The following is an 18677-nucleotide window of genomic DNA, read 5'->3' as shown; positions in this document are numbered from 1 at the left end:
CTAACAAAGATAACTACCCACACTGAAAGGAGGGTAAAAAGGGCTACCTAAGTATAATTCCCAATCAGAGACAACGATAGACAGATGTCCCTGATTGAGAACCATACCCTGCCAAAACATAGAAATAAAGAAACATAGAAAACAAAACATTGAATTGCCCACCCCACATCACAACCTGACCTAACCAAATAGAGAAATTAAACGGCTCTCTAAGGTCAGGGCGTGACAATGGCAAAGAGGACATATTGGACAACCTTTACATTTTGGAATGTCCTCAACTGCTGTATAACTTAACTAGTATATTAACTAGTATATTGTGTCTGCCTCTGAAGAACTTGTGAAGACATTGAAGAACTGAACAAAGCAGAACAACTGTGAAATAAAAGCCTGAAAGACAAGACTGTCTACAACTGCTATAGCAATTAACTATTTGTTATCTAATGCCTTGGAGAATCTTGTAAAAAGATAACTGATCTGTTGCATCCTAATATGCTGGGTTCTTTTACTGAAGAGTCGACTACTGTCTCCAGTGTCTTCAGCCCAACTCTCCAATACATCATTTAACTTTTACCGCCCTTGCATCTCATAATCCAATCCCTTCAATGCAAGAACGGAAACCCCATTATCATTTGTTAATTCAAATAACTCAACCCCTGCATACAAATCCCATTGGCTATTTGCAACCATTTTTACAGCGAAACTCATGAACACATTTCCCAATACACCACATGATCCATTTAAAGAATTACAAATAAACATTTCCACTTGAAATTAAGTTTTGTGACTACCAATGATGACCCAAATTCAGTCTTTCACAATATTGAGATTAGGGAAAGAGACCAACTTCCCCTAAAATCTCACTTGCGTAAATCACCCTGGTAAAGTGAGTCCACCTCGTGGAGTCAAATGAATCTCTTTTAAAGCAACGCGTCAAGTGGAAAATCTCACAACGCAGCACCGTGGATTAATAAATGCCTAGATCTATCTTTAAGCATCCTGAGATCCCGTCGCAGGGGCCTGAAGTGCTTTAAACAGATGATGTACAGTATAAATAAAGCTGGAAGCTAAAGGAGGGGAGGAAGCAAGTTCACTATATGTGTGGGGACTGTTCTAGTAATGACAGGTTCACATAGCTCCGGTTTTAATGATATTGTATTTATTTATTTTTATTTTACCTTTATTTAACTAGGCAAGTCAGTTAAGAACAAATTAGGAACAGTGGGTTAACTGCCTGTTCAGGGGCAGAACAACATATTTGTACCTTGTCAGCTCGGGGATTTGAACTTGCAACCTCATCCATCAAAAGGAAAAAGAGAATTGTTGTCCAACAACCAAGGGGAAGTTATAAGTGTGTATGAGTGTGTGTGTGTGTCCAAATAATTGTGTCTGCATGATTGAGTAGATGCATGGGTGTGTTCATGTGTGTTTTAATCAATGTGGACATACTCTACTGGACATGGAGAGAGACTGATGTCCTGATGAAGTCAGAAGCAGTGCACAATGTGTAGAGCTAATGTGTCCCTTCCCATGACGCTATACATGTCATGGTATGAAAATAAATAATACCATGACAATAATTAAATAGCAGGCATGGACTTTTTTTCACATTGTGGATAATGGATGTCAAATCACTACTCAATATGGATCATTACAATGATTTGGAGGGCCCTGAGATTTTCCTAGTCCTATCAAGGCTACAATGAGAGCAAAGTGATTGCAACCAATATATTGTTTGATGAGTTGGGGAGAGGTACAGTATATGTCAGGATGCTTGAGGCTACTAAATACAGTAATACACACTACTATACAAACTGTAAGCATGGGGAGTTGGCGCAGGTCTCCTACCATACTTCGCCACACTCCCCGTGTACACTCCCCGTGTGCCCCCCCCCCAATAATTTTTGGGGGCTGCCTCTCGGGCTTCCAGCCGCGCTGCCGTACTGCCTCCTCATATCGCCGCCTCTCAGCTTTCGCTGCCTCCAGCTCTGCCTTGGAGCAGTGATATTCGGCGCCCAGGGTCCTTTGCTGTCCAGGACTTCCTCCCATGTCCAGGAGTCCTGAGATCGCTGCTGCTTGGTCCTTTGGGGGGGGGGGGGGTAGTTCTGTAACGTTCGGAGAAGCAGGAGAGATCGGACCAATATGCAGCGTGGTTCGTGTCCATATTCATATTTATTAAACACTAAACAAAATAACAACGGCGAATGAAACAAAACAGATCTGTAAGGTGAAATACACTAAACAGAAAACAACTACCCACAAATCAAGTGGGGAAAAACAGGCTACTTAAATATGGTTCTCAATCAGAGACAACGATTGACAGCTGCCTCTGATTGAGAACCATACCAGGCCAAACACATAGAAAAACAAAACTAGAACAACACATAGAATGCCCACCCCATTTATTACATTTATTAGGCCCTAATCTTTGGATTTCACACGACTGGTCACAGATACCTTTTTTTTAAAAGTAGGGGTGTGGATCAGAAAACCAGTCAGTTTCTGGTGTGACCACCAGGAATTGTGTACAGATCCTTGCGACATGGGCCGTGCATTATCATGCTGAAACATGAGGTGACGGTGGTGGATGAATGGCACGACAATGGGTCTCAGGATCTCGTCACGCTATATCTGTGCATACAAATTGCCATCGATAATATGCATTTGTGTTCATTGTCCATAGACAATACCTGCCCATAACATAACCCCACCACCACCATGGGGCACTCTGTTCACAACGTTGACCTCAGCATACCGCTCACCCACACATCACCATACATGTGATCTTCAGTTGTGAGGCCGGTTGGGAGTACTACCAAATTCTCTAAAACGACATTGAAGGCGGATTATGGTAGAGAAATAAACATTCAGTTCTCTGGCAACAGCTCTGGTGGACATTCCTGAAGTCAGCATGCCAATTGCACGCTCCCCCAAAACCTGAGACATCTGTGCTATTGTGTTGTGTGACAAAACTGCACATTTAGAGTAGTCTTTTATAGTCCCCCCATCACAAGGTGCACCTGTGTAATGATCATGCTGTTTAATCAGCTACTTGATATACCACACCTGTCTCAGCAAATATACCACACCTATCTTGGAAAAGGAGATATACTCACTTACAGGGATGTAAACAAATTTGTGCACAAAATTTGAGAAAAATAAGCTTTTTGTGTGTATGGAACATTTCTGGGATCTTTTATTTCAGCAGTGGTGTAAAGTACTGCAGTAAAAATTCTTTAAAATACTACCTAAGTAATTTTTGGGGGTATCTGTACTTTACTATTTATATTTTTAAACTTTTCTACTTCACTACATTCCTAAAGAAAATAATGCCATTTTTACTCCATACATTTCACCTGACAACAAAAGTACTTGTTACATTTTGAATGCTTAGCAGGACAGAAAAATGTACCAATTCATACACTTATCAAGACAACACATGGTCATACCTTCTGCCTCTGATCCGGCGGACTCACTAAACACAAATCCATCTTTTGTAAATGATGTCTGAGTGTTGGAGTGTGCCCCTGGCTATCCATACATTAAAAAAATAAGAAAATGATGACGTCTGCTTTGCTTAAAAGAAGGAATTTGAAATGATGTATACTTCTACTTTTACTTTTGATACTCAAGTGTATTTAGAACCGAATACTTTTAGACTTTTACTCAAGTAGTATTTTACTGGGCAATTTTACTGGGTAACTTTCTATTAAGGTATCTATATTTTTACTCAAGTATGACAATTGGGTACTTTTTCCACCACTGTATTTCAGCTCATGAAACATGGGACCAACACTTTATATCATGCGTTTACATTTTTGTTCAGTGTACATCGCTAACAAACTACGGAGTAAAACAAGCTTATATTGAACAGTTGAACTAAGCTCATGAGCGATGAATAAGTTATATTCTTCACGAATCAATGGGTACACATCATTCATTTATAAGTCCAAAAATGTATGTAGCAAGTGCAGATTGCCGCTTTCAACTATATTCTCTACAACAACCAAATATGCCTCTCTAGTTCCACTGTGGGACTGTATTTCACAGTCTCTGTTTTTACAGTCTCTTAACTCCTTTGTTAAGACAGACAGACAGATGGCACAGTGGATAACTGGGCCGTCTCCTTTGATTCAGCTTGAGTAGTCCTTGTTCGAATTGTCAGTGTGTGTGAGTAAGTGCCTGCATGTATGTCTGTGTCTGTGTGTGTGTGTGTGTGTGTGTGTGTGTGTGTGTGTGTGCGGAGACAGCTCTCCACACACATATCGATTTCTCCTGCAGTGTTGATTTCTTACAGCTGCGAGTTACTGCTGTGGGTCAGGACAAGACAGAGTAGTGAGGACCTGTGGTTATGAATCAAAAACGGTTTGATCGTAAAGTCAATGTTTACAACGGCTTGTCACCCTCATGTTGTGAGACTTCAGTCCAAGGAGCACCATTCTCTAAAATACCAAAGAAATACCCTTTGTAGCTCATAACATGTATAATATGTGCATTACATGTGTTTGTGCTCATAACACGTTCACAAATGAGGCATGGTTCCTGTCCTTGTTTTGTATACTCTCTTTGTAAGTTATCAACCTTGCAGCAAAGCTAGCACCCTTAGCCATTGTCAAGATTACTAAATGGATGTGCACCACCATAACCCTCAAGGTGCAGGAGAGAATTTGTTCGCTTTTCAGTGCATCCCTGAACAGCTTCTGGAGGGTTTATAATAATAATGGCTATCATTACGTGTCTAGTGGAGTGTGAGATTATGACCTGTTAGTAGTCCCATCCATCCTAGCCCATTATCGAACACAATTCCCCAGAACATAGCAGATAATAATAGTGATTGGGAGAGGGAATCTAAGAGGCCTTGGTATCAGGCAAGGGCAACCTTTCATTGATCAAGTTATGGTGCGGAGAAATGCGTCTCAATGGTCACGCTGCTACTGTTTTATTGATAGCTGGGTCCGTCAATATCCGCTCATCATAAATTCCCCCTCAACATTACATAGGGCCATAAGGGATATCCGGGGAAGTCTAGGGGAAGGCTAGGGGAAGTCTAGGGGAAGGCTAGGGGTGAGACACTCTTCAGTGGATGTTTCTGATTCTCGTCTGTCAAGGATTCGGGGGTTGGACTGGGCCAGGCTTGAACCATTACTGATTCTCGTCTGCCTAGGATTCAGGAGTTGGACTGTCCCATCTAATGATGTAACATCCATCGCTGCCCGCCCAGGATAGGAACCCACAGAGTCAAGGATTGGTGCACTCAATTCAAAGGTCCTTAGACAAAAGTCTTTGAAAAGGACTCGAGTTCACAACAATACGTAAGACCATAGCTACTGACAATCAGTAGCCTACCAAAACCATGGTAGTACTTCATGGCCCAAATAAAGGTGACCACTCGACAAGCTATGGCGTGCTCTCGCTAGCTAGTTCAAATTTGCAATAGTACTGTCACGTTCTGACCTTAGTTCCTTTGTTTTGTCTTTGTTTTGTTATGGTCAGGGCGTGAGTTGGGGTGGGCAGTCTATGTTCTTTTTTCTATGATTTGGGATTTCTGTGTTTGGCCTGGTATGGTTCTCAATCAGAGGCAGCTGTCAATCGTTGTCCCTGATTGGGAACCATACTTAGGTAGCCTGTTTTCACCCTTGAGTTGTGGGTGATTATTTTCCTGTTGTGTGTCTTCACCAGACAGGACTGTTTCGTTCTTTCACTTTGTTGTTTTGTATTTCAGTGTTCAGTTTGATTCATTAAATATTAACATCATGAACACATACCACGCTGCGCTTTGGTCCTCACCTTCTTCCAACAACAACGGCCGTGACAAGTACACGGAGGTGTCGAATCATGCTTTTTAATCTAGCTCTATACCTCTGTAAATTTGCCCAAAGCTCAGGTCTCGGTGCAGTTGAGTAAAAGCTTAATTTTTTATGAACCTCTTCGCTGTTCCCTCTCTATTTGCAAAAAAAAAAACTAATCTTATATTGGTATGGATTTAATTTTTTCTGTCCCCTTCCTTCTCAAAGCTAACAACTCTGGGGGAATGAATGGGAATGGATGGGTCTAGAGGAGCGGTGTGCGAGATGAGTGACAGTAATGAGACAGTTGGATAGAAGCGCTTAACGGCACAGAGGTGCAGGGTAGTCAGACTCAGTTGGGGAGATGAGGTAAGGACTGACCCAAAGCCTGCCCTAACTCAGTGTCACGTTCTGACCTTTATTTCCTTTGTTTTGTCTTTATTTAGTATGGTCAGGGCGTGGGTTGGAGTGGGCAGTCTATGTTTGTTTTTCTATGTTAAGTTTCTGTTTCGGCCTAGTATTGTTCTCAATCAGAGGCAGGTGTCGTTAGTTGTCTCTGATTGAGAATCATACTTAGGTAGCCTGGGTTTCACTTTTGAGTTGTGGGTGTTTGTTTTCCGTGTGTGTGTTTGTTGCCACACGGTACTGTTTCGGTTTTCGTTGATGCACGTTATTTTATTTTGTTCTAGTGTTCTGTTGTTTTTCATATTAAACATAATGGACACTTACCACGCTGCGCATTGGTCCTCCGATCCTTCTCGCTACTCCTCCTCAGAAGAGGAGGGAGGAATGCCGTTACACTCAGTCTATCACAAAGTCAGAGCTCTGATATTACGTTTGACCTAAAGTAAAAGTAACTTACTTAGATTGTAATTTACTCAAGTAAAAGTAACCCTTTTTAGAAACTACTCTGGTAAAAGTAAAAAGGTATCTGGTCAGAAATCTACTTAAGAACTAGTTTCTTTTTACAACTTACAGTAAATTGTGACAGCAAACAAAAATATCAACAACTTAGTGCAAATGATTTTACATTAATTTCCTTATTTAAGCATGCCAGCACCATCTTGCAGATGTCCTCCAGCACAGTTAGGCTGTACAGTTTCAATTACAGTCTTATACAAAGTTGAGTTAATATCCAAGCTATGATGCTGCTGATGGTCATTAGTAGCCTGCCAAACTTGCTAACTGCCTGGTACTCAGCACTCTATTGTCCCTCTAATCACTCTGGCATCAATGCAAATGTGATCGAAAATCGAATCAAACACTTCATGAGAGCCCATGAGCTCATATTGAGCAACATTTCTATAGGCTATGTAATTGAGAGAGAGAAAAAAAGAGGAGGAGGCCTCCTATATGTATTTCTCAACTTTCCTAATATTAAGCACATTGCTTATATTTACAACAGGAGTATAGCCTACCTGGCTTGCATGAAATGTTTTTATTTGTATTTTATTTAAACTTTGTTTAACTGAACCACGCCACAAAACATCCTTCATTCGCTATTCAAGTACATAGATTACTTGTATTCCCGCTGCCCCTGTTTCGATACAGGTGCATGATAATGGTCCATTCTAAATCAAAAACAAATTTCACACATATATTATTTAGTATATGTAAAGACAAGATTAAATCAAGAATAGTCTGAAGGGTGACAATATTAGCATATCACTTGTGAATGATGCCCAGCATAAGAAACAATGCCTTTTTTTTGCGTGTCTTTTTCGAATCAGTCGCACACCTCATGTAGCCTAGCCCATAGGCCTGTATGTTTTGATAATGTTTGTATCACAACGAAAGTTGCCAAATAACTTCTTAAAATTAAGCACATTACAAGGGGTGCAGAGCCTAACTGGCATACATAAGCAGCATGTGAGTTTCAAGTTTGGGGAAGACCATTTTCACCATAAAAATGCGCATTTATAATAAAAGCATAACAATTTGATAATGGAACATTCGCGCTTATAGCCTACTACCTTGTGCGCATTGCAATATCTTCAATTCCAACTCGGGAATTGGATAAGGACCCGCGCAATTGCGTCCCCGATGTGTCTGTCTTCACTTGTAGCCTGTGAGAAAGACCCGATCACGTGATGAAGAGTCATGAGAGTGAGAGGTCATTCAGAGCGCTCAGCACTCAGGGAGAAGGGCACACAGGCCACTGGCTGCAAAAGGCATGGATTTTTTTATGGTGCGTTACGCCCACACAAAGGGGATGCCGGCGTTAAATTCTAGGCATTATCCAGTGCTTGTCAAATTGTGAATGAGTGACTGATCTAGTGTACAGCCTGCGCAAAAAAAACAAAGCAGAGCTGATGCCTTCAAGCAACTTTTTTCAAATCATCATTAGAGTCGTATCATGCAGCCTTACAATGTATTAAAAATCAAAACACACAGCCCAACGTTTGTATAAAAACTAAAGTTACATTAATAACTAAATTAAGCATCTGGAATACCTATTTCTTTGTTAACCGCTCAACACAGAATAGCTGTATGTGCGCACTCCCTCAAATCTTTTGGAGAAAATTTTATTCAGCTTTTTTCAATTGTATTCTTTATACTATAAAAAAAAATGCCATAGAATTCTAAGCAAATCTTGTCTGCTAAATGAACTAATATAGCCCACAGCCATTTGACATAGCCAGATCAGGACCTAACATAAGGACAACTCAGTATGCTATTCTGTTCTTCTGAAATAGACTACATTTTCTTCAATCAATTAGCTTAATTTCTCTGAGGTCAAATTATATTTCAACTAAATAACGTTTCAGAAGTGATACTCGTATCTGTTTCTAACTACAGAAATGATTTCAGAGCAATCTGAGATGGTGGGTGTCATTGCTTGCTGAAATGCCATGGAACGACCCTGTAAGCGAACAGACTCAGGGGACCACATCTTGACAAATAGGACATATCTTGACAGATACGAAGAGATAGGTATAAGAATATGAGTAAATTCATAGACAGGGTTTGGCTGTGTTTTTCACAAATAAACCAGATAGGTTTGGCAAACGGCAGGGCCCCATGGGCCATGGCCAATAATTATACATATTATCCTTGTTACCCAATGCATCTAGCTGTTTTTTAAGCCTGAATCCAAAACAGCAGAGTACAACACCTGAATGACTATTGAAAGTTACATTATGCCTAGTAGTTCTATTTGGCCATATGGCAACTTCACTATTCCTTTCAGACATCTGCTTGATGCAGACATACATTTATTTATATGCAAAATTACCCACTTGGCACGTTTAATTTTGATGTACCTTTGGTTAAGTTGTTAACTAACGTTAATTAAATATATATATATATAGTGCCTTGCGAAAGTATTCCGCCCCCTTGAACTTTGCGACCTTTTGCCACATTTCAGGCTTCAAACATAAAGATATAAAACTGTATTTTTTTGTGAAGAATCAACAACAAGTGGGACACAATCATGAAGTGGAACGACATTTATTGGATATTTCAAACTTTTTTAACAAATCAAAAACTGAAAAATTGGGCGTGCAAAATTATTCAGCCCCCTTAAGTTAATACTTTGTAGCGCCACCTTTTGCTGCGATTACAGCTGTAAGTCGCTTGGGGTATGTCTCTATCAGTTTTGCACATCGAAAGACTGACATTTTTTCCCATTCCTCCTTGCAAAACAGCTCGAGCTCAGTGAGGTTGGATGGAGAGCATTTGTGAACAGCAGTTTTCAGTTCTTTCCACAGATTCTCGATTGGATTCAGGTCTGGACTTTGACTTGGCCATTCTAACACCTGGATATGTTTATTTTTGAACCATTCCATTGTAGATTTTGCTTTATGTTTTGGATCATTGTCTTGTTGGAAGACAAATCTCCGTCCCAGTCTCAGGTCTTTTGCAGACTCCATCAGGTTTTCTTCCAGAATGGTTCTGTATTTGGCTCCATCCAACTTCCCATCAATTTTAACCATCTTCCCTGTCCCTGCTGAAGAAAAGCAGGCCCAAACCATGATGCTGCCACCACCATGTTTGACAGTGGGGATGGTGTGTTCAGGGTGATGAGCTGTGTTGCTTTTACGCCAAACATAACGTTTTGCATTGTTGCCAAAAAGTTCAATTTTGGTTTCATCTGACCAGAGCACCTTCTTCCACATGTTTGGTGTGTCTCCCAGGTGGCTTGTGGCAAACTTTAAACAACACTTTTTATGGATATCTTTAAGAAATGGCTTTCTTCTTGCCACTCTTCCATAAAGGCCAGATTTGTGCAATATACGACTGATTGTTGTCCTATGGACAGAGTCTCCCACCTCAGCTGTAGATCTCTGCAGTTCATCCAGAGTGATCATGGGCCTCTTGGCTGCATCTCTGATCAGTCTTCTCCTTGTATGAGCTGAAAGTTTAGAGGGACGGCCAGGTCTTGGTAGGTTTGCAGTGGTCTGATACCCCCTCCATTTCAATATTATCGCTTGCACAGTGCTCCTTGGGATGTTTAAAGCTTGGGAAATCTTTTTGTATCCAAATCCGGCTTTAAACTTCTTCACAACAGTATCTCGGACCTGCCTGGTGTGTTCCTTGTTCTTCATGATGCTCTCTGCGCTTTTAACGGACCTCTGAGACTTTCACAGTGCAGGTGCATTTATACGGAGACTTGATTACACACAGGTGGATTGTATTTATCATCATTAGTCATTTAGGTCAACATTGGATCATTCAGAGGTCCTCACTGAACTTCTGGAGAGAGTTTGCTGCACTGAAAGTAAAGGGGCTGAATAATTTTGCACGCCCAATTTTTCAGTTTTTGATTTGTTAAAAAAGTTTGAAATATCCAATAAATGTCGTTCCACTTCATGATTGTGTCCCACTTGTTGTTGATTCTTCACAAAAAAATACAGTTTTATATCTTTATGTTTGAAGCCTGAAATGTGGCAAAAGGTCGCAAAGTTCAAGGGGGCGGAATACTTTCGCAAGGCACTGTATTAAAAATATATTAAAATTTCACCATGTCATTGGATTTAGGTAAAAAGTTGGGTTAAAAGAAGGATGAAATGCCCTTACTTTAATGACTTTTTGCTAGTTTTTTAAACCACTAATTGCCTGAAATAAATTAGGTTCAATTATTTGAATTCCATTTTGTTTGTTTCTATTATGTAAGCTCAATGCGCACATTGCACTGTTTCTCTAGAGATAAATCAAATCAACACCGAACTGTGTGAGTTGTAGTTTCCAAAAGACCAAAAATCGACATATTAGCTCAGAAAACGTGGTAATTAACTACATAATCCATTGAGCGCCTACATGTCCAGTGTGTGTTTTTTTATGCCTGCTACATTAGGTTAGTGTGGGCCAGACAGGGAGAGGAGAGAGAAGAATGCGTGATAGAGAGGGGTTGCTTCGTGAGGTGTCTATACTTGAAAATACATTATCTAAGTGATTGATAGTTGGCATTCAGCAGTCATAAAAGTATGCCTTATTTACTTTGAAGAATTACTAAAATAGTGATTTTGTCAGACGGCATAGGCAGCAGCTCTATAGAGATCTGATGATGATTTGGAATGAAATAATAAAGTAATCAAATAAAACAAATGTAATATACACAACCAGGAGTTGGAACCAAAATGATTCTGAACTCAAATATAAACGCAGCATGCAACAATTTCAGTTACAGTTCACATAAGGAAATCAGGAAACTAAAATAAATTCATTGGGCCCTAATCTATGGATTTCACATGACTGGGAATACAGATATGCATCTGTTGGTCACAGATACCTTTAAAAAAAAAAAAGCAGGGGCATGGATCTGAAAACCAGTAAGTATCTGGTGTGACCAACATTTGCCTCAGGCAGCGTGACACATCTCCTTCACATAGAGCTGATCAAGCTCCTCTTCAATGGCTGTGCAAAGTTACCGGATATTGGCGGGAACTGGAACATGCTATCGTACACTTTGATCCAGAGCATCCCAAACGTGCTCAATGGGTGACATGTCTGGTGATTATGCAGAACATCGAAGAACTGGGACATTTTCAGCTTCCAGGAATTGTGTACAGATCCTTGGGGCCATGCATTATCATGCAGAAACACGAGGTGATGAATGAACTGGATGCAGTCTATCACAGTGCCATCCGTTTTGTCACCAAAGCCCCATACACTACCCACCATTGCAACCTGTACACTCTCGTTGGTTGGCCCTCGCTTCATACTCGTCGCCAAACCCACTGGCTGCAGGTTATCTACAAGTCTCTGCTAGGTAAAGCCCCGCCTTTCTCAGCTCACTGGTCACCATAGCAGCACCCACTCGTAGCACGCGCTCCAGCAGGTATATCTCACTGGTAACCCCCAAAGCCAATTCCTCCTTTGGTCGTCTTTCCTTCCAGTTCTCTGCTGGCCATGACTGGAACGAATTGCAAAAATCTCTGAAGCTGATGACTCACATCTCCCTCACTAGCTTTAAGCACCAGCTGTCAGAGCAGTTTACAGATCAGCCTATCTGTAAACAGCACATCTATCTACCTACCTCATCCCCATACTGGTATTCATTTTTCCTCCTTTGCACCCCAGTATCTCTACCTGCACATTCATCTTCTGCCGATCTCCCATTCCAGTGTTTAATTGCTATATTGTAATTACTTCGCCACCATGGCCTATTTATTTCCTTAACTTACCTCATTTGCACTCACTGTATATAGACATTTTGTTTTATTTTGTTCTACTGTATTATTGACTGTATGTTTTGTTTATTCCATGTGTAACTCTGTGTTGTTGTATGTGTCGAATTGCTACGCTTTATCTTGGCCAGGTCGCAGTTGCAAATGAGAACTTGTTCTCAACTTGCCTACCTGGTTAAATAAAGGTGAAATAAAATAAATAAATAAAAATTGCACGACAATGGGCCTCAGGATCTCGTCACGGTATCTCTGTATATTGAAATTGCCATCAATAAAATGCGATTGTGTTTGTTGTCCATAGCTTATGACTGCCCATACCATAACCCCACCGCCACCATGGGGCACTTTGTTCACAATGTTGACATCAGCAAACCGCTCGCCCACACAACACCATACACGTGGTCTGCGGTTGTGAGAACAGTTGGAGGTACTGCCAAATTCTCTAAAACGACATTGGAGGCAGCATATGGTAGAGAAATGGATATTCAATTCTCCTGCAGTCAGCATGCCAATTGAATGCTCCTTCAAAACTTGAGACATCTGTGGCATTGTGTTGTGTGACAAAACTTCACAAAGTGCACCTGTGTAATGATCATGCTGTTTAATCAGCTTCTTGATATGCCACCCCTGTCAGGTGGATGGATTATCTTGGCAAAACCTAACAGGGACGTAAACAGATTTGTGCACAAAATTGTGCGTATGGAACATTTCTGGAATTTTTTATATCAGCTCATGAAACATGGGACCAACACTTTACATGTTGCATTTATATTTTTGTTCAGTGTATAGAGCCAATGGTTTCGTTCTGAACAAAATATTTTTTTTTTAATCCGTTCCACTGTTCCGACGGGCAAAATAAAGTTCTGAACCGGTTAGAACCCCAAAAAGTACCGGTTAATATCATTCCTTTCTGTTCCTTTTTTTAAATTTATTTTTTTACATTTATTTTTTTACATTTATTTTTTTACATTTAGCTCAACATTAAATTACTTCACCAATCAGTGTGGATAGAGCAGTATGCTGTGGAGCATTAAGAGGTTATTAACAAGAACTTAAAAAGTTAATGCATTCTTCTAAACATTTCTCCCTAATTTCTGAATCACTCTTGTAATGTCATTAGCAGGCAACAGTAACCTACTGTATGCTTCAGAGGGGAGGGGCATGTAGCCTACACACCCACCGGCACTAGATTTCCAGCTGGCAGGCAGACGCTGGAATACATTTCTGAGTGACAGAGTGAGTGAGTGCTTTGCATAGGCGCTTTGTTGCGATATTTGTGGGGCTGGAAAAAAATGCACGGAACGTAAAATAACGTTATTAAGCGGTTCCCATGCTTTTAAAATAATGCTTCTCTTTCGGAACAGTATAGATCGCTTCCGGTTTGGGTTTTGTTCCTCAAATAATTTCGTTATTTTCCAGTTTTAGGTTATGTTCCCTGAACCATTCTAACCCGTATATAGCAATTGAATTATTTTATTAAAGTAATCATGGGGCTTTTATTAATTGTTGTATACTGTGTTGTTACAGAATTCAACCCACAAAATGTATAGTGCATTTAATGTTTTAAAAAAACTAGCAAAACCGAAATTGAAAACCGTTATATATTTTTTTAAATAATTGAACCAAACCGACTTCAAAAAGCACTAACTCAGTACCACTTTTTGCAAATCCAATTAGTTTTCCGCATTGATTCAACTTAATCACATATTATTTTTTGAAATGACGTGGAAACAACGTTGATTCAACCAGTTTTTGCCCAGTAGAAAGTTACATGTCACGAAACACCTGAAAACATCCATGGGGACTGTCAAAAGGGTACAGTACAGCGGGTGCTACACAGTATCAGCCATGTAAAAGCAACGGGGATATATTGTATGTCTTATCAATAAGATATATGGTTGGCACGACTAACTTCCGTCGATTCATTGCCAATGTAGAAAAACAAACACTTAATGTTTACCTAGACAGGTTGCACCATTGAGGTCTGAATACCTCTTTCCCAATGGAGACCTGTTCAACTGCTACTGTTGTAACCTAAAGTTGTACATTTGTGTGGTTCATCCCTATGCAGTTGGTGTGTCCATTAGTTTATGCCTTCCTTATACAAATATTTGCCCATTTTCCAAAACTCACCAAAAGCAACGGCAATCCGCAGACCACTGCGTAAAGTATTACAGGAGGAACAGCGCTGGACGCCTCGGGTCCATGGTAAGGCTTGGTGTAGGCATTGTCATAGCAGAAAAACCCTTGGACGTGCACGTTGAAAGTGTCGGTGTACTCAAAGTAGTATGCCAACATGACAGTCCCAGCCATGATCACCAGCTGGAAGTAAAGCATGGTTGAATGGAACACCCAGCCGCCCGGTTTTTAGGCTACTGCTGTAACCCGTCCAGTACTCCACCTCGCTCCGCGTTCCATCCACATATATCTCTCGCTACTACAATGGAAGATAATCCATAAAACATCGTGTTTAGGTGAAGAGGCGAGCTCAGTCTTGACACCGCTCAGAGATCCATGCGAGGGTGAGCGCGAAGACAGAAAAAGAGTGTGGAGCGGGTTGGGAACATGAGCGCGTGGGATGGAATCGACTTTCCTTCCGTGGCGTGAGAGATGTGCGTGGAATGTTCGGAACCATAGGCATGCAGACTTCTTACAGCCTTGAGCGATGATGAGTGACAGCGCGCGCCAACCATTAGCATGAGCCACAGGATCTTGTTAACGTTCATGTGTAGGACAGCAACATCTGTAGGCAACTAGATTCAGCTAAAATCCGATTTGTCGGAACGAGTGGTTGTTTGTTGGATAATAATAATTTGTCCACCTCAAATTGACCACAACTAAGCCCAAAAGGAGATTGCATTTGAAAATGACATAATTTCACAGCTTCATTGCATTTTGAGACACGATCACATATATATATTTTTTTGTGGGAATTTTGGGAACAGATTTCCTATAAAAATGAAACACATTTTTTGGCTGAATTCCTAGTTGTCACGACCGTCCTCCTCTTCATCTGAAGAGGAGAGGCGAAACGGATCAGAGGACCAATATGCGGCGTGGTAAGTGTCCATGGTAAATCTTTAATAAAGAAAGTACTGACACTGCATACAAAACAATAAACAAATGATGACCGTGAAGCTACAAATTAGACCTGTGCTGACACAAGCCACTGACATAGACAATCACCCACAAACAAACAGTGCAACCCAGGCTACCTAAGTATGATTCTCAATCAGAGACAACTAATGACATCTGCCTCCGATTGAGAACCATACTAGGCCGAAAACATAGAAATGCCCCAAAACATAGAAAAACAAACAGACTGCCCACCCAACTCACGCCCTGACCATACTAAATAAATACAAAACAACGGAAATAAAGGTCAGAATGTGACAGTACCCCCCCCCCCCCCCCCCCCCCCAAAGGTGCGGACTCCGGCCGCAAAACCTTGACCTATAGGGGAGGGTCTGGGTGGGCGTCTGTCCGCGGTGGCGGCTCTGGCGCGGGACGCGGACTCCACTTCATCATTGTCTTGGTCCGCCTTATTGTCCGCCTCCGTGGCTTTCTCACCATGGCCACCCTACTCAATGACCCCACTGGACAGAGGGGCTGTTTGGGACAGAGGGGCAGCTCGGGACAGAGGTGGGGCAGCTGCTCGGGACAGAGGTGGGCTCCGGCAGCGGCGCCAGACAGGGGGCTCCGGCAGCGGCGCCGGACAGGCGGGGGGGCTCCGGCAGCAGCGCCGGACAGGCGGGGGGCTCCGGCAGCGGCGCCGGACAGGCGGGGGGGCTCCGGCAGCGGCGCCGGACAGGCGGGGGGGCTCCGGCAGCGGCGCCGGACAGGCGGGGGGCTCCGGCAGCGGCGCCGGACAGGCGGGGGGCTCCGGCAGCGGCGCCGGACAGGCGGGGGGCTCCGGCAGCGGCGCCGGACAGGCGGGGGGCTCCGGCAGCGGCGCCGGAAAGGCGGGAGGCTCCGGCAGCGGCGCCGGGCAGACAGGACCACCTGCAGGAAGGAGACAGAGAGACAGCCTGGTGCGTGGGGCTGCCACAGGAACCACCAGTCTGGGGAGACCTTCAGGAGGCTTGGGGTTAAGAGGAGGCACCTGAAAGACCGGGCTGTGGGGGAGCACTGGAGCTCAGGTGCGCAACCTTGGCACCACTCTCCCAGGCTGGATAACCACTCTAGCCCGGACCCTCTGGAGTGCAGGCACAGGTTGAACCGGGCTGTGGGTAAGCACGGGAGATCTGGTGCTTACTACACGCACCTCTCCCTTAGGCTCCATTCCCACCGTCGCCCGGCACGAGCGGAGCGCAGGCAGAGGACGCACTGCACCCTCCCAGCGCCCCGGAGACACAGCATGCAGAGCCGGCGCAGGATACCCTGGACCAAAACTGCGTACCGGCGACCAGACCCGCTGAGCAGGCACCATACGCCCTGGCTCGATGCCCGCACTCGCATGACACTCTCGGGGGGCTGTCCTATAGCGCACCGGGCTATGGACACGTACTGGCAACACCGTGCGCTTAACCGCATAACACGGTGCCTGACCAGTATCGCGCTGCTTATAATAAGCACAAGGAGTGAGCGCAGGTCTGCTACCAGGCTTAGCTCCACCCCTAGTGTGCCCCCCCAAACATTTTTTGGGGCTGTCTCTCGTACCTGTCGCACTGCCGTGCTGCCTCCTCATATCGCCGCCGCGCAGCTTTCGCTGCCTCCAGCTCTGCTTTGGGGCGGCGATATTCCCCAGCCTAGTACCCAGGGTCCCTCTCCGTTCAGTATCTCCTCCCATGTCCAGGAGTCCTGTGATACCGGCCGCTGTTGTTGCTGCTGCTGCTGCTGCTGCTGTCGTCGCTGTTTTCTACCACGCCGCTTGGTCCTTGGTTGGTGGGTGATTCTGTCATGACCGTCCTCCTCTTCATCTGAAGAGGAGAGGTGAGATGGATCGGTAGACCAAAATGCGGCGTGGTAAGTGTCCATGGTAAATCTTTAATAAAGAAAGTACTGACACTGCATACAAAACAATAAACAAATGACGACCGTGAAGCTACAAACTAGACCTGTGCTGACACAAGCCACTAACATAGACAATCACCCACAAACAAACAGTGCAACCCAGGCTACCTAAGTATGATTCTCAATCAGAGACAACTAATGACACCTGCCTCCGATTGAGAACCATACTAGGCCGAAAACATAGAAATGCCCCAAAACATAGAAAAACAAACATAGACTGCCCACCCAACTCACGCCCTGACCATACTAAATAAATACAAAACAACGGAAATAAAGGTCAGAACGTGACACTAGTGGTCTTTTTGAATAAAAACAAACAAAACATGATTTTACTAGAAACCTTGGGGGTCCACAGATTGTCAGTGTTTAGCTAGACCAAAAAGTTGTTGATGTTTTTTGATCTTCTAAGCTGTGCATCATCCTGGCAGCAAAAACAAATCATATTTACAATGTTCTTCGCACAAACACACGCCTGGTCGTCTAGCATGGAGTGAGAAAAGTCTCAATGTTTTGTCTGTATAGTGTCCCACAATCCACATGAATATTCACCATAACTCACAAATAAAACCTTGATCTGTGAATACATTAAAATGTTTCACAAATGAAACCATGATCTGTGAATGTGTTCAAATATTTTTCAAATAAAGTAATGATCCGTATGTATATGTATATATTGTCAAGGCTCAGGAGAAGACCCAGATGCCGACAGTTTCGAAGTAACAAAAGTTTATTACGAAAACAGGGGGGCAGGCAAACGACAGGTCAAGGGCAGGCAGGTGTCAGTGATCCAGAGCAGAGTCCGGAAGGTACAGAACGGCAGGCAGGGTAAGGGCAGGCAGAGGTCAGTAATCCAGGGTGGTGTGATAAGGTACAGAACGGCAGGCAGGCTCAGGGTCAGGGCAGGCAGAATGGTAAAAACCGGGAAAACTAGAAAACAGGAACTAGAGAAAGATAGGAGCATTGGAAAACCGCTGGTAGGCTTGACGAAACAAAATGAACTGGCAACAGACAAACAGAGAACACAGGTATAAATACACTGGGGATAATGGGGAAGATGGGCGACACCTGTAGGGGGGTGGAGACAAGCACAAAGACAGGTGAAACAGATCAGTGTGTGACATATATGTCACACACTGATCTGTTTCACCTGTCTTTATATATATATATAAATATACCAGTGGAGGCTGGTGACTTGAAAACTTGAGGAGGATGGGAGACCCACGGTATAGGCACGGAACGCACGGCAATGACA

General features: G+C 43.0%; 1 protein-coding gene across 2 annotated transcripts in view; it reads right to left on the bottom strand.

The window, feature by feature from the left end:
* LOC110530181 (phospholipid phosphatase-related protein type 5-like) overlaps positions 1 to 15101 on the bottom strand; it is a 63112-nt gene extending 48011 nt beyond the window's left edge. Inside the window, exon 1 of one of the 2 annotated variants that reach the window (XM_021613048.3) lies at positions 14546 to 15101. In XM_021613048.3, coding sequence (XP_021468723.1) covers positions 14546 to 14749 — 204 coding nt within the window. In that variant the 5' untranslated portion in view covers positions 14750 to 15101. The remainder of the gene's footprint in view (positions 1 to 14545) is intronic. The other variant, XM_036985741.2, reaches the window with a different exon arrangement.
* Between the last annotated feature and the right edge of the window lie 3576 nt (positions 15102 to 18677).

The sequence above is a fragment of the Oncorhynchus mykiss genome, chromosome 8 (genome assembly GCF_057628025.1).
Source record: "Oncorhynchus mykiss isolate SJ-2025 chromosome 8, ASM5762802v1, whole genome shotgun sequence".
NCBI classification, from domain to species: domain Eukaryota; kingdom Metazoa; phylum Chordata; class Actinopteri; order Salmoniformes; family Salmonidae; genus Oncorhynchus; species Oncorhynchus mykiss.
The sequence above is the reverse complement of the archived record's forward strand: the minus strand, read 5'-3'. Positions and strand labels throughout refer to the sequence as shown.